At 45.8% G+C, this 13397-nt stretch overlaps 2 protein-coding genes across 2 annotated transcripts; one reads left to right on the top strand and one right to left on the bottom strand.

The window, feature by feature from the left end:
- The first annotated feature begins 43 nt into the window (after positions 1–43).
- blzf1 (basic leucine zipper nuclear factor 1) lies at positions 44–9884 on the top strand. Its single transcript, XM_014151165.3, has 7 exons — positions 44–137; positions 621–738; positions 888–1414; positions 2031–2230; positions 2908–3036; positions 3209–3455; positions 3596–9884. Exons 2-7 carry the CDS (start codon positions 711–713, stop codon positions 3782–3784), a joined length of 1320 nt encoding a protein of 439 aa, XP_014006640.1. The 5' UTR covers positions 44–137; positions 621–710; the 3' UTR covers positions 3785–9884.
- trmt10c (tRNA methyltransferase 10C, mitochondrial RNase P subunit) lies at positions 9876–12362 on the bottom strand. The gene has a single exon (XM_014151163.3). It carries the CDS (start codon positions 12042–12044, stop codon positions 10107–10109), a length of 1938 nt encoding a protein of 645 aa, XP_014006638.3. The 5' UTR covers positions 12045–12362; the 3' UTR covers positions 9876–10106.
- Between the last annotated feature and the right edge of the window lie 1035 nt (positions 12363–13397).

Here is a 13397-nt window from a genome sequence, read left to right as displayed (position 1 = left end):
GCTGATTCAGAGTCAGTTTTGTGCAGGACAGCCCGTCCGCCAAGCCAACAGTATCCGGGCGGTGACAACACAAACAAAATGGCGACCAACATTTATTAACAGAGGAAATCTTTTGTTTTTCTTCATCGGGTAACACAGTATGTACAATGTTTATTCTGACACCGTTACACTTCATTTGACACCGCTAATGTTAGCTAACAATGTCTATAAGTTTATGTCCAGGACACGGTTCGTTGTCAGTTACTGTTAGCTGAGGAAAGCTGAAGTCTGTTCTCTGAAATCCTTATCTAACCCGGCTGGGTGTTGATCATGTGCTGACAGTGCTGTTAATAAAGCTCATCCACACATAACTAGTGAGTTATTTTAACCTCGGAGCTCAGCCAGAGACTGAAGTCAACTAGTTAACTAGCCAAGTAAACAAATAGTTAGAAAGGTCAGCTGTTTTAACTCTAATTTGACCAATTCAAAACATATTTTTTTTAAGAAATTGAAGGCAGAAAAAGTCCATTAGTTATTTACAGGAGCCTTGCGATATTCTCTCTCTACTTTCTTATTTTATTTGTTTAACATGGCTAACAGGTTGGTTAACTCAGAATCAATATTTGTTTGTCTGTCTTCAGGAGAGAGATCTAACTGCCATCCTGGAAGTCACCCATCGTCCTGTCCCTCTGTCATTCGACTGGACTGTTGTGAAAACTTCCTGTACCATCATGTCTACTGCCGCAGTAGCAGACAGAGGTAAGTAGTTATCACCTGTATCATTTCACAGACTGTTGTTTACATCCTCTCAGCCAATCACACAAAGCGATGCTGAGACCTGATAACTCTTCCAGTCAATACAATGAGAGAGAGAGAGAGAACATTCCAGATTGTCTGCTACGTTCCAGGTTCCGTCCGTCCAGTCAGGGGCCCCGGCGACGGCATGGAGACAGACGAGCCCCCAGTCGCTAAGGAGATCGGTGTCGTGGATACGCCTCTGTCTTCGGTGCCGCTACTTAAAGTAGCTAGTCCCAAACAAAGTCCCAAGACGACGCACCCTTCCCCCGCCAGCCTCCAGCACAGCCCCCACTCCACCCCCCAGCAGAGCCCCAGAGCCAGTCCCAGAGACATCGCGTCTGCCCCTCAGCTCCCCGGGGTGCTCCACCTGGGGAAGGTTCCCCGGGAGGCCTGCGTAGTGGTGGAGGCGGTGAGGATCGTTGTTCCCCGTGCCGCCATCAGCCGGAGTGGGGGTCATGTGGGTCCGGCTGAGGAGAAAGGAGAGGCCTGGGCTGGGCAGCAGATGGACGAACGACCCCCGTCTCCCTCCCTTCCTCTGGAGGACCTGAGAGGAGCCATGGAGAAGCTGCAGAACTCAGAGAGAAGACTGCTACAGGACAAGGAGGGACTCCTCAACCAGCTTCATGTACAGACTGAGGTGGGTAAATGAGTTAACGTAAAGGCCCAGTGCCATCAAAAACGTCAAATTACTGTGTTTTTATATATATTTCCACACTGAGTTTGGAGTACTACTGTGAAAATGATGATAAGGCCCTTTTAGTGTAAGAGCTATTTGAAATTTCAGCCTGTTTTGGTGGGGTTGAGGTTTGGCCTGCCTGGTGACCGAACAATCATTTAATAGACCAATAAGAAAGAGAGTTCCAAACCTCTCTGCCAATAACAGCTAGTTTTCCGTTTTCCCTTCCTTATTCTGACCACTCCCAGACAGTCCTAACTAAATTCTTGCTTGAGAAATTACTCTATTTCTGTTTCTTTAAAACCATTTTTAATTGAAGACATTCACGGTAAGGACCTTAATCGTTTCCCAGAAATGATTAAAAAAAACGTCTGCATCTGGGCCTTTAACACTTTTAACCACAATATTTGGAATTGTTCAGCGACTGTTGGAGTTAATCTGAATCCTGAGTTTTGCAGCACTTGCCTTTGTCCCGATGAAATAAGGATAGTACTTCTGTTTTAACAATCTGTCGGCACATGAAACACAGTACTTCGGTCCGTATTTAAACCAACTCAACATCTGTATTCTCCGATAGGTGAACAGAGAGTTGAAGAAGCTGCTGGTAGCCTCTGTAGGAGACGACCTGCAGTACCACTTTGAGCGTCTGGCCAGAGAGAAGAACCAGATGATCTTAGAGAACGAGGCTCTGGGTCGCAGCCTGGCCTCCACGGCAGAACAGCTGGAACGCATGTCCATACAATGTGACGTCTGGAGGACCAAGTTCCTGGCGTCCAGGTGCGCGTGTGTGTAGTGTGTGTGTGTGTGTGTGTGTGTGTGTGTGTGTGTGTGTGTGTGTGTAGTGTGTGTGTGTGTGTAGTGTGTGTGTGTGTGTGTGTGTGTGTGTGTGTGTGTGTGTGTGTGTGTGTAGTGTGTGTAGTGTGTGTAGTGTGTGTGTGTGTGTGTAGTGTGTGTGTGTGTGTGTGTGTGTGTGTGTGTGTGTAGTGTGTGTGTGTGTGTGTGTGTGTGTGTGTGTGTGTGTAGTGTGTGTAGTGTGTGTGTGTGTGTGTGTGTGTAGTGTGTGTGTGTGTGTGTGTGTGTGTGTGTGTGTGTGTGTGTAGTGTGTGTGTGTGTGTGTGTGTGTGTGTGTGTGTGTGTGTGTGTGTGTAGTGTGTGTGTGTGTGCGTGTGTAGTGTGTGTGTGTGTGTGTGTATTGACTGACTGTTTTGTGTGTGTGCGTGTGTGTGTAGTGTGTGTGTGTGTGTGTGTGTATTGACTGACTGTTTTGTGTGTGTGTGTGTGCGTGTGTGTGTAGTGTGTGTGTGTGTGTGTGTGTGTATTGACTGACTGTGTAGTGTGTGTTGTGTGTGTGTGTGTGTGTAGTGTATGTGTGTGTGTGTGTGTGCGTGTGTGTGTAGTGTGTGTGTGTGTGTGTGTGTTGACTGACTGTTTTGTGTGTGTGGTATCTCTTCAAGAGTGATGGCGGAGGAGCTGACCAATGCCAGGGTTTCTCTCCAGCACCAGACCAGAGAGGCTCAGAGCGTCATCACAGACCTGCTGAGTGAGAGAGACGAGTTCTCCAGAGACATGATGTTAACCCACAGGTACGACACTGATATATGAACCTGGTGCTCAGTTAAAACACTCAGACGTGATGTTAACTAACCCACAGGTACAGTAGGACTTCTGTGCTTCACATAGGAACATAAAGTTGCTGAGATACACACTTTCATTACCAGCGATACAGATGATGTGTTTGTGTTTTCTCTCTCCCAGGTCTCTGGAGCAGCTGCTGGTCTCTCTCCAGTGGGGTCGACAGCAGACCTACTACCCAAGTGCCCAGCCACTCAGCACGGGAGAACTTGCCCTAGCCAATCACAAGCTGGCAGAAGCCATCAACTCCCGCCTGCTGGGTAAGGTAGGGCCTGTAGGGAGCAGCAGCGGAGCCGGGCTGAGGAAAGGAAGACAGGCCTCAGAGCTCCCTATCACCTCACACACGCCTGCTGAGAAGATGGCTGAGAAGGTAGGAAGTGGAGTCGGACCTCCAGCAGGACACTCACACTGACCTCTACCCAGAAACCACCACCTCACTCTTTCTGTCTTTCTCTCCTTCTTCCCATCTCTCTCTCTCTCTCTCTCTCTCCCCCCACACTCCCTTCTCAGGTGTTGAAGATCCTGGACCCTATTTCCTGTTCAGACAACGAGGAAAAAACCTCCCCCCTCTCTATCTCTGACTCCTCGGCCTTCCTGACCACTAAGAAGAGCATCGGCCGGTTCCACCCTTACACTCGCTATGAGAACATCACCTTCAACTGCTGTGAGCGCTGCAGCGGAGACATCCTGGTACTCTAGTGGATCAGAGGGCAGGGGTCATGACCTTTTAACCTGGACAGGTCAACGGAGGCCGCTGTGAGGAACACCGGTCGGCTCTCTCTCTCTCTCTCCGTCGAACCGTCTGGTTTCACAGCGGCCTCAGAACGGGACTTGACCGGAAGTACGGCAGAACAACCGCTGGTTTTAATTGGCTGATCTCTCAGTCCATCACCGTCTCATAACCCTTAGAACCTCCCACTGCATTGTGGGCTTCAGAACGTGAGCAGAGCAAGTGATTTAAACGAGGAAGTGAGTTCGGAAAATCTGAAAGTACTCATCTTAGAATCATTTGGGCTTCCCAAAAATAATATGGTCAAAGTTATATAACACGCGTCAAAGCCATTCCACGGACGGCAGAGTGTCTGTGGGTCTCTGATCATTCCCTGGACTTGACTGATGAATTAAGGTCACTAATTAGTAAGGAACTGCCCTCACCTGGTCGTCTAGGTTACTAATTAGTAAGGAACTGCCCTCACCTGGTTGTCTAGGTTACTAATTAGTAAGGAACTCCCCTCACCTGGTCGTCTAGGTTACTAATTAGTAAGGAACTGTCCTCACCTGGTTGTCTAGGTTACTAATTAGTAAGGAACTGCCCTCACCTGGTTGTCTAGGTTACTAATTAGTAAGGAACTGTCCTCACCTGGTTGTCTAGGTTACTAATTAGTAAGGAACTGTCCTCACCTGGTCGTCTAGGTTACTAATTAGTAAGGAACTGTCCTCACCTGGTTGTCTAGGTTACTAATTAGTAAGGAACTGCCCTCACCTGGTTGTCTAGGTTACTAATTAGTAAGGAACTGCCCTCACCTGGTTGTCTAGGTTACTAATTAGTAAGGAACTCCCCTCACCTGGTTGTCTAGGTTACTAATTAGTAAGGAACTGCCCTCACCTGGTTGTCTAGGTTACTAATTAGTAAGGAACTCCCCTCACCTGGTTGTCTAGGTTACTAATTAGTAAGGAACTCCCTTCACCTGGTTGTCTAGGTTACTAATTAGTAAGGAACTGTCCTCACCTGGTTGTCTAGGTTACTAATTAGTAAGGAACTCCCTTCACCTGGTTGTCTAGGTTACTAATTAGTAAGGAACTGCCCTCACCTGGTCGTCTAGGTTACTAATTAGTAAGGAACTGTCCTCACCTGGTCGTCTAGGTTACTAATTAGTAAGGAACTGTCCTCACCTGGTTGTCTAGGTTACTAATTAGTAAGGAACTGTCCTCACCTGGTCGTCTAGGTTACTAATTAGTAAGGAACTGTCCTCACCTGGTTGTCTAGGTTACTAATTAGTAAGGAACTGCCCTCACCTGGTTGTCTAGGTTACTAATTAGTAAGGAACTGTCCTCACCTGGTTGTCTAGGTTACTAATTAGTAAGGAACTGTCCTCACCTGGTTGTCTAGGTTACTAATTAGTAAGGAACTCCTCTCACCTGGTTGTCTAGGTTACTAATTAGTAAGGAACTGCCCTCACCTGGTTGTCTAGGTTACTAATTAGTAAGGAACTCCCCTCACCTGGTTGTCTAGGTTACTAATTAGTAAGGAACTCCCTTCACCTGGTTGTCTAGGTTACTAATTAGTAAGGAACTGTCCTCACCTGGTTGTCTAGGTTACTAATTAGTAAGGAACTCCCTTCACCTGGTTGTCTAGGTTACTAATTAGTAAGGAACTGCCCTCACCTGGTCGTCTAGGTTACTAATTAGTAAGGAACTGTCCTCACCTGGTCGTCTAGGTTACTAATTAGTAAGGAACTGTCCTCACCTGGTTGTCTAGGTTACTAATTAGTAAGGAACTGTCCTCACCTGGTCGTCTAGGTTACTAATTAGTAAGGAACTGTCCTCACCTGGTTGTCTAGGTTACTAATTAGTAAGGAACTGTCCTCACCTGGTTGTCTAGGTTACTAATTAGTAAGGAACTGTCCTCACCTGGTTGTCTAGGTTACTAATTAGTAAGGAACTGTCCTCACCTGGTTGTCTAGGTTACTAATTAGTAAGGAACTCCCCTCACCTGGTTGTCTAGGTTACTAATTAGTAAGGAACTGTCCTCACCTGGTTGTCTAGGTTACTAATTAGTAAGGAACTCCTCTCACCTGGTTGTCTAGGTTACTAATTAGTAAGGAACTCCCCTCACCTGGTTGTCTAGGTTACTAATTAGTAAGGAACTCCCCTCACCTGGTTGTCTAGGTCACTAATTAGTAAGGGACTCCCCTCACCTGGTTGTCTAGGTTACTAATTAGTAAGGAACTCCCCTCACCTGGTTGTCTAGGTCACTAATTAGTAAGGGACTCCCCTCACCTGGTTGTCTAGGTTACTAATTAGTAAGGAACTGCCCTCACCTGGTTGTCTTGGTTACTAATTAGTAAGGAACTGCTCTCACCTGGTTGTCTAGGTTACTAATTAGTAAGGAACTCCCCTCACCTGGTTGTCTAGGTTACTAATTAGTAAGGAACTCCCCTCACCTGGTTGTTTAACTCTTTGAGAGAGGTTACACCAGACCTGACATTAGACGGTCATTCATAAGGGAGGGAGATGAGGAAAGGAAACATTGTAAGACCGTTGGGACTAGCTTTTAGCTAACCACTAGGCTACCTGCTGGTTACTGGCCCAACGCTCTAACCACTAGGCTACCTGCTGGTTACTGGCCCAACGCTCTAACCACTAGGCTACCTGCTGGTTACTGGCCCAACGCTCTAACCACTAGGCTACCTGCTGGTTACTGGCCCAACGCTCTAACCACTAGGCTACCTGCTGGTTACTGGCCCAACGCTCTAACCACTAGGCTACCTGCTGGTTACTGGCCCAACGCTCTAACCACTAGGCTACCTGCTGTTTACTGGCCCAACGCTCTAACCACTAGGCTACCTGCTGGTTACTGGCCCAACGCTCTAACCACTAGGCTACCTGCTGGTTACTGGCCCAACGCTCTAACCACTAGGCTACCTGCTGGTTACTGGCCCAACGCTCTAACCACTAGGCTACCTGCTGGTTACTGGCCCAACGCTCTAACCACTAGGCTACCTGCTGGTTACTGGCCCAACGCTCTAACCACTAGGCTACCTGCTGTTTACTGGCCCAACGCTCTAACCACTAGGCTACCTGCTGGTTACTGGCCCAACGCTCTAACCACTAGGCTACCTGCTGGTTACTGGCCCAACGCTCTAACCACTAGGCTACCTGCTGGTTACTGGCCCAACGCTCTAACCACTAGGCTACCTGCTGGTTACTGGCCCAACGCTCTAACCACTAGGCTACCTGCTGGTTACTGGCCCAACGCTCTAACCACTAGGCTACCTGCTGGTTACTGGCCCAACGCTCTAACCACTAGGCTACCTGTCACCTCTACACTCTAACCACTAGGCTACCTGCTGGTTACTGGCCCAACGCTCTAACCACTAGGCTACCTGCTGGTTACTGGCCCAACGCTCTAACCACTAGGCTACCTGCTGGTTACTGGCCCAACGCTCTAACCACTAGGCTACCTGCTGGTTACTGGCCCAACGCTCTAACCACTAGGCTACCTGCTGGTTACTGGCCCAACGCTCTAACCACTAGGCTACCTGCTGGTTACTGGCCCAACGCTCTCTAACCACTAGGCTACCTGCTGGTTACTGGCCCAACGCTCTCTAACCACTAGGCTACCTGCTGGTTACTGGCCCAACGCTCTAACCACTAGGCTACCTGCTGGTTACTGGCCCAACGCTCTAACCACTAGGCTACCTGTCACCTCTACACTCTAACCACCAGGCTACCTGTCACCTCTACACTCTAACCACTAGGCTACCTGCCTCTACACTCTAACCACCAGGCTACCTGTCACCTCTACACTCTAACCACTAGGCTACCCGCCTCCCCAGCAGTATGATTGATTCAGCATCAGGTTTTTATTCTGAGTGTTATATTTATTGAATTGATCTGATGATAATCTGTGTATTATCTCTAAGGTTCCTCAGACGAGCAGTGAATTTCAAACACAGATTCAACCGCAAAGACCAGGGAGGTTTTCCAATGACTTGCAAAGAAGGGCCACCTATTGGTAGATGGGTCAAAATTGAATATCCCTTTGAGCATGGTGAAGGTGTTAATTACACTTTGGATGGTGTATCAATACACCCAGTCACTACAAAGATACAGACGTCCTTCCTAACTCAGTTGCCGGAGAGGAAGGAAACTGCTCAGGGATTTCACCATGAGGCCAATGGTGACTTTAAAACAGTTACAGAGTTGAATGGCTGTGATAGGAGAAAACTGAGGATGGATTAACAACATTGTAGTTACTCCACAATACTAACCTAAATGACAGAGGGAAAAGAAGGAAGTCTGTACAGAATAACAAATATTCCAAAACATACATCCTGTTTGCAACAAGGCACTAAAGTAATACTGCAAAAAATGTGGCAAAAAATGTACTTTTTGTCCTGAATACAAAGTGTTATGTTTAAGGCAAATCCAATGCAACACATTACTGAGTACCACTCTCCATATTTTCAAGCATAGTGGTGGCTGCATCATGTTATGGGTATGCTTGTCATCGTTAAGGACTGGGGAGTTTTTCAGGATAAAAAATAAACGGACTGGAGCCAAGCACAGGCAAAATCCTAGAGGAAAACCTGGTTCAGTCTGCTTTCCACCAGACACTGGGAGATTAATTCACCTTTCATCAGGACAATAACCTAAAACACAAGGCCAAATCTACACTGGAGTTACTTACCAAGAAGACAGTGAATGTTCCTGAGTGGTCTAGTTACAGTTTTGACTTAAATCGACTTCAGAATCTATAGAAAGACTTAGAAATGGTTGTCTAGCAACGATCAACAACCAATTTGACAGAGCTTGAATGATTTTGAAAAGAATAACGGGCAAATGTTGCACAATCCAGGCGTAGAAAGATCTTAAGAGACTTACTCGGAAAGACTCGCAGCTTTAGTCGCTGCCAAAGATGCTTCTACAAAGTATTGACCAAACATGTTTTCACTTTGTCATTATGGGGTATTGTGTGTAGATGGGTGAGAATTATTCAAATTGGTTGTTGATCCCATTGCTAAACAGCCATTTTTAGGTCTTTCTGTAGATGTTCAAGTAGAGTTTAAGTTTAAACTATCTAGGCCACTCAGTAACATCCACTGTCTTGGCCACAACTCGTAAGTGTAGATTTTGACCTTGTGTTTTAGGTGTGAATACATTTTAGATATTTTAGCTATTTCATTTTCAACACATTTGCTAAAATTTCTAAACACATTTTCACTGTCATTATGGAGCATTGTGTGTAGATGGGTGAGAGAAAAATATATAAATTGAATCCGTTTTGAATTCAGGTCAAAGGGTATGAATACTGTCCTTTCAGAAGGCATTGTCCCAATTTAGAGACTGAAAACATTTAACTTTTAAAGAAAACGTGTAATTAGATTAAAGAAAATAAGATTAATGTATTTTTTTTTTGTGCAACGGTTTGTTGTTGACCATTTTTCTCTTTGTAAAGATTTTTTCTAAATTCTTTCATGTCAGAGACCAGAATTAATTTGTTAAATCTATTTACTGTTTAGTGAGAATCTGTCCATCATAACGCTTGAATACAGGATGAATGGAAGTTAAACTGGAGTAAATGGTTTTTAACTTAAAACTAGACAATATAATGACATTAACATTTTTGTGGTTAAATATAAATATAACATTAAAATATCCGGCGACAGCTCTGGTGGACATTCCTGCAGTCAGCATGCCCACTGCACACTCCCTCAGGCCACTTTTAATAAAATGTGCAGTTTTGTCACACAGCTCAATGGCCACAGATGTCTCAAGTTTTGAGGGAGAGTGCAGTTGGCACGCTGACTGCAGGAATGTCCACCCGGAGCTGTTGCCAAAGTGGCCTTTTATTGTCCCCCAGCACGAGGTGCACCTGTGTAACGACCATGCTGTTTATTCAGCTTCTTGATATGCCACACCTGTCAGGTGGATGGATCATCTTGACAAATAAGAAATGCTCACTAACAGGGATGTAAACAAATTTGTGCAAAGATTTGAGAGAAATGATCCTTTTGTACATGTGGAAAATGTTCTCTAGTTATTTCAGCTCATAAAACATGGGACAAACACTTCACGTTGCGTTTATATGTATTTTTTCAGTTGTACATTGACACGAAGTATCAATACGCCAAAGATTCCTTAACAATCAACAGTCTCATTGAGTTGCTTATCAAAATGTTTAATGTTCAAGGCATTTAGAAGTGCTTTTTCATCAGTTCATCTCTGAATCCATTAACACAACATGGTGAAACGGAAGCACATTCAGAGGAGAAATGTCTGGTTGCTCTTCCTCTCCTCATTTCTTCCCGCTCTTGGCTGTACTGTTCCGATCCTCCATCTTGCTTTTTAGTGAGGTCCGTAGCCTGGTGGTGGTCTGCGTGTTCTGCCTGTCCTCTGAATCCCCTGTCGGTCCTGCTTCCTTACTGACTGTTACCCTGTCTCTGCTACTGAATACACTGTCCTTATGTCTCCTCTCCTCCGTACTATCTCTGTCCCTGTCTCCTCTGTCCCTGCTACTGAATACACTGTCCTTATGTCTGCTAGTGGATCCTCTCTCTCTGACCACAACATTCATCTGTCTCTGTCTCCACTCCTCCATACTATCTCTGTCTCCTCTGTCCCCAGTCCTGATTGCTCTGTCTCCTTCTCTGTCCCCAGTCCTGATTGATCTATCACTGTCTCGTTCTCTGTCCCTGTCTCCTCTGTCCCCAGTCCTGATTGATCTGTCTCTGTCTCTGTCCCTGTCTCCTCTGTCCCCAGTCCTGATTGATCTATCACTGTCCCCACTCTTCAATACACTGTCTCTCCTACTAAATGACCTCTCTCTGTCCCCACTTCTGAATGTTCTATCACAGTCTCTGTCCCCAGCCCTGAACCCTGTGTCTCCTCTGGTTCTGCCACTAAAAAACCTCCTGTCCTTATCTGATCCTCTGTCTCTGTCCTGCTGGGGTTTCTCCTGGTAGAATCCATCATGTTTCCTCTTGGGTACGTGCTCCAGGGCCTCTTCCCACCTCCCTCGCTCCTTCAGCGTCAGCAGAATGCGTACCATCTGATCCAGGGTCAGGTTCTTGGCCCCCGTCTCCCATTGGAGGAAGTCATCCAGCGGCAGACGTGCCGTGTTCAGCTTCAGACGCTTGGCGTTGGCCAAGGAGAGCCCTGATTGGATGGAGCGGTCCACCATGGAGCCCACGATGTAGACCTTAGAGTTGTCGAAGGTACGGAGGACGTTAGGGGAGTCAGCCGTCAGGTAGACCAGGTCGTCCCGGGGGAACAGGTCCACGTGACGTCGCTCCGTGGAGGTGACGAGGAGACGCTCCCAGGCCTCGGCGCCGTACCGTTTAACCAGCTCCCTGCGGTAGCCGCCGTCCGGCTGCAAGTTACAGAAGTGCAGGTGGAAGGGGTCCGCAGCTCGTCTGTTCCACCCCTCCACTTCCATCAGCTGGGACACAGTGTTTTCCACCTCCCGACGGGTCATCTGCTGTTCGTAGGACATATCAAACACCAGTGGCTGTCCGAACACCATGGCCTGGGCCGACCTCCAGCCCAGCAGCTTATCCAGGGAACGACCCCAAAACTGGAGCAGAAAGGTGTTCCTCAGTTCCCCCTCCTCTTCTCCTCCTCCTCTCAGACCACCAGGCCTGATCCTGTCGTCCTCCTGAATCCTCTCACTCCTCTCTGCCTTCTTCTTCTCCTGCTTCTGCTTGTGGCTTTTCTTGTGGCCCTCCTTGACGGCTAAGTATTTCAGGTACTTCTTCTTGGAGGATTTGGTTTGTAGCTCCGCCAGGATGCCCAGCTCTTCGTCAGTCATGGTCTCTGGCACCAGCTTCCCGGCATGACGCCACATCACTACCAGCTCTCTGGTGGCCTCCAGTGGTGAGATCTCCTCCTGCCCTGTTACACCTCCAGCAGCACAATCACCACCTCCCTCCTCACCTCCCAGTTTCTCCTCCTCCTCCACCCCTGGGACCTGCAACCTCATCACAGACTTCCATATGTCCAGGTCCAGTTTCTCTTCAGTCTGATCTGCTTTAGACTGAGGGAGGGGTACATCTTTTCTTAGCGTGGCCCCAGTATAGAGAGGCCGGCGTGGGGTTGCAGAATGGTGGGGTGGGAGAAGGCTGGTGATCGGTAGATGTTTATTTGCGACAGTAGATACCAGCGGGAGACGCCGCCGCAACTCGTTCAAAAGCGGTGTGGTGAGAAACCTCATCATTTCAATGGTTTGATGATACATATATATGGAGTCAAGATGTTGACACTCACGGCGTTTATATTAAAGTCCCAGAACTGGCCATGAGGAGAGGAGGAAATACCGTTCGACGTGCAGACAAGTTAGGAAGCGTTTGTTGTTCCGTAATCACGAAAAATAAATTATACAAACTGTAATTAAGGTCCACTCTCAACAAGGACAGAATGGATCATATCATCCAGGTAGTATTCCACTGAATGTCTTACATTTGTGTCAGTCTGAATTCAATTTTACATCCGTGCTTATCGAAAAATGTCGAAAGGTCACGTTGAAAACGTGTGCAACGCCATTATGGAGTCGTGCTGATGCAAGTGCAAAACTTATTTGTTCCGGGATTAATGTTCTGGGCATAACAATTTGTACGGAAGACCGTCTCACGTTTCACCAATCATACAAAAATATGTTATTTTCCTACGTCAATACATAGTAAACAACGTTAAATGCAAGAGAGAATTTAGAACCGGAAATGACCCTAAACTACCAACTGAGTTTAAAGTTCACCTGAGTCCTACTCAGTGGTTCGTATATACACTAGATGACTATTAGGGGGCGCTGTGTTGAAGCCACCGTGCCTCCATCTTGGCACTCCCCCACCGTTGTAAAACATTTTATTATTATTATTATTATTATTTTAAAATTTAAAATTTTATTAACAGTAACATTTAAAACATAAACATAACAGTCAGAGGTATTCCACAAAGAAATTATTAAAAAAATAATAATAATAAAACTAATCCACATTATATCAATTCAAATACAGACATGTAGCAAATACATTTTTTTTTTTACATTTTGTTTTGTATACGTTTCCGTTGTAAAACATATTTTGGAATCTATTGAAAGGGAGCTCCAAAAAAACCCGCTAAAAAACCCATTGCGCGTCTATTATCAGAATGCTAACAAAATTAGCACAATTAATAGCGAATTTCCATGGAGGCTGCTAGCTAAATATTCTACATTGTTTTTTTTTTGCCACGTTTATTCTATTACAGACACCTTAATGCATACTTTTAAATTATATTGTGTGAGCGAAACATAAAATAAATAAAAAATATTAAAACATTTTCCTTTCAAGTATAATTGTTTTAGATTACATATGTTATTGTCCCCACTAGAACAGGAAAATACTTAAATACTTTTGTCCTTGAAACATTTAAAGCTGCAATATATACATTTTTGGAATACCCCACCAAATTCACATAGAAATGCGTGTTATAGATCTGTCATTCTCATTGAAAGCAAGTCTAAGAATCAGTAGATGTGTCCTATGTGTGCTATTTCTATGCTTCCTGTAAGTTTCGTTTTTGTGTCCTTTACTTTAGGTTTTGTACACCAGCT

Source organism: Salmo salar, chromosome 17 (genome assembly GCF_965601325.2).
Source record: "Salmo salar chromosome 17, fSalSal1, whole genome shotgun sequence".
NCBI lineage: Eukaryota > Metazoa > Chordata > Actinopteri > Salmoniformes > Salmonidae > Salmo > Salmo salar.
This window is presented reverse-complemented; position numbering and strand designations above follow the sequence as displayed.

Bases quoted from the DNA above. Each gene is read 5' to 3' on its own strand.
- trmt10c (XM_014151163.3), bottom strand. From the start codon at position 12,044: ATGTATCATCAAACCATTGAAATGATGAGGTTTCTCACCACACCGCTT.
- blzf1 (XM_014151165.3), top strand. From the start codon at position 711: ATGTCTACTGCCGCAGTAGCAGACAGAG. The intron at 2,231-2,907 runs GTGCGCGTGTGT...TATCTCTTCAAG, and splicing joins ACCAAGTTCCTGGCGTCCAG to AGTGATGGCGGAGGAGCTGA. The intron at 3,456-3,595 runs GTAGGAAGTGGA...CTCCCTTCTCAG, and splicing joins CTGAGAAGATGGCTGAGAAG to GTGTTGAAGATCCTGGACCC.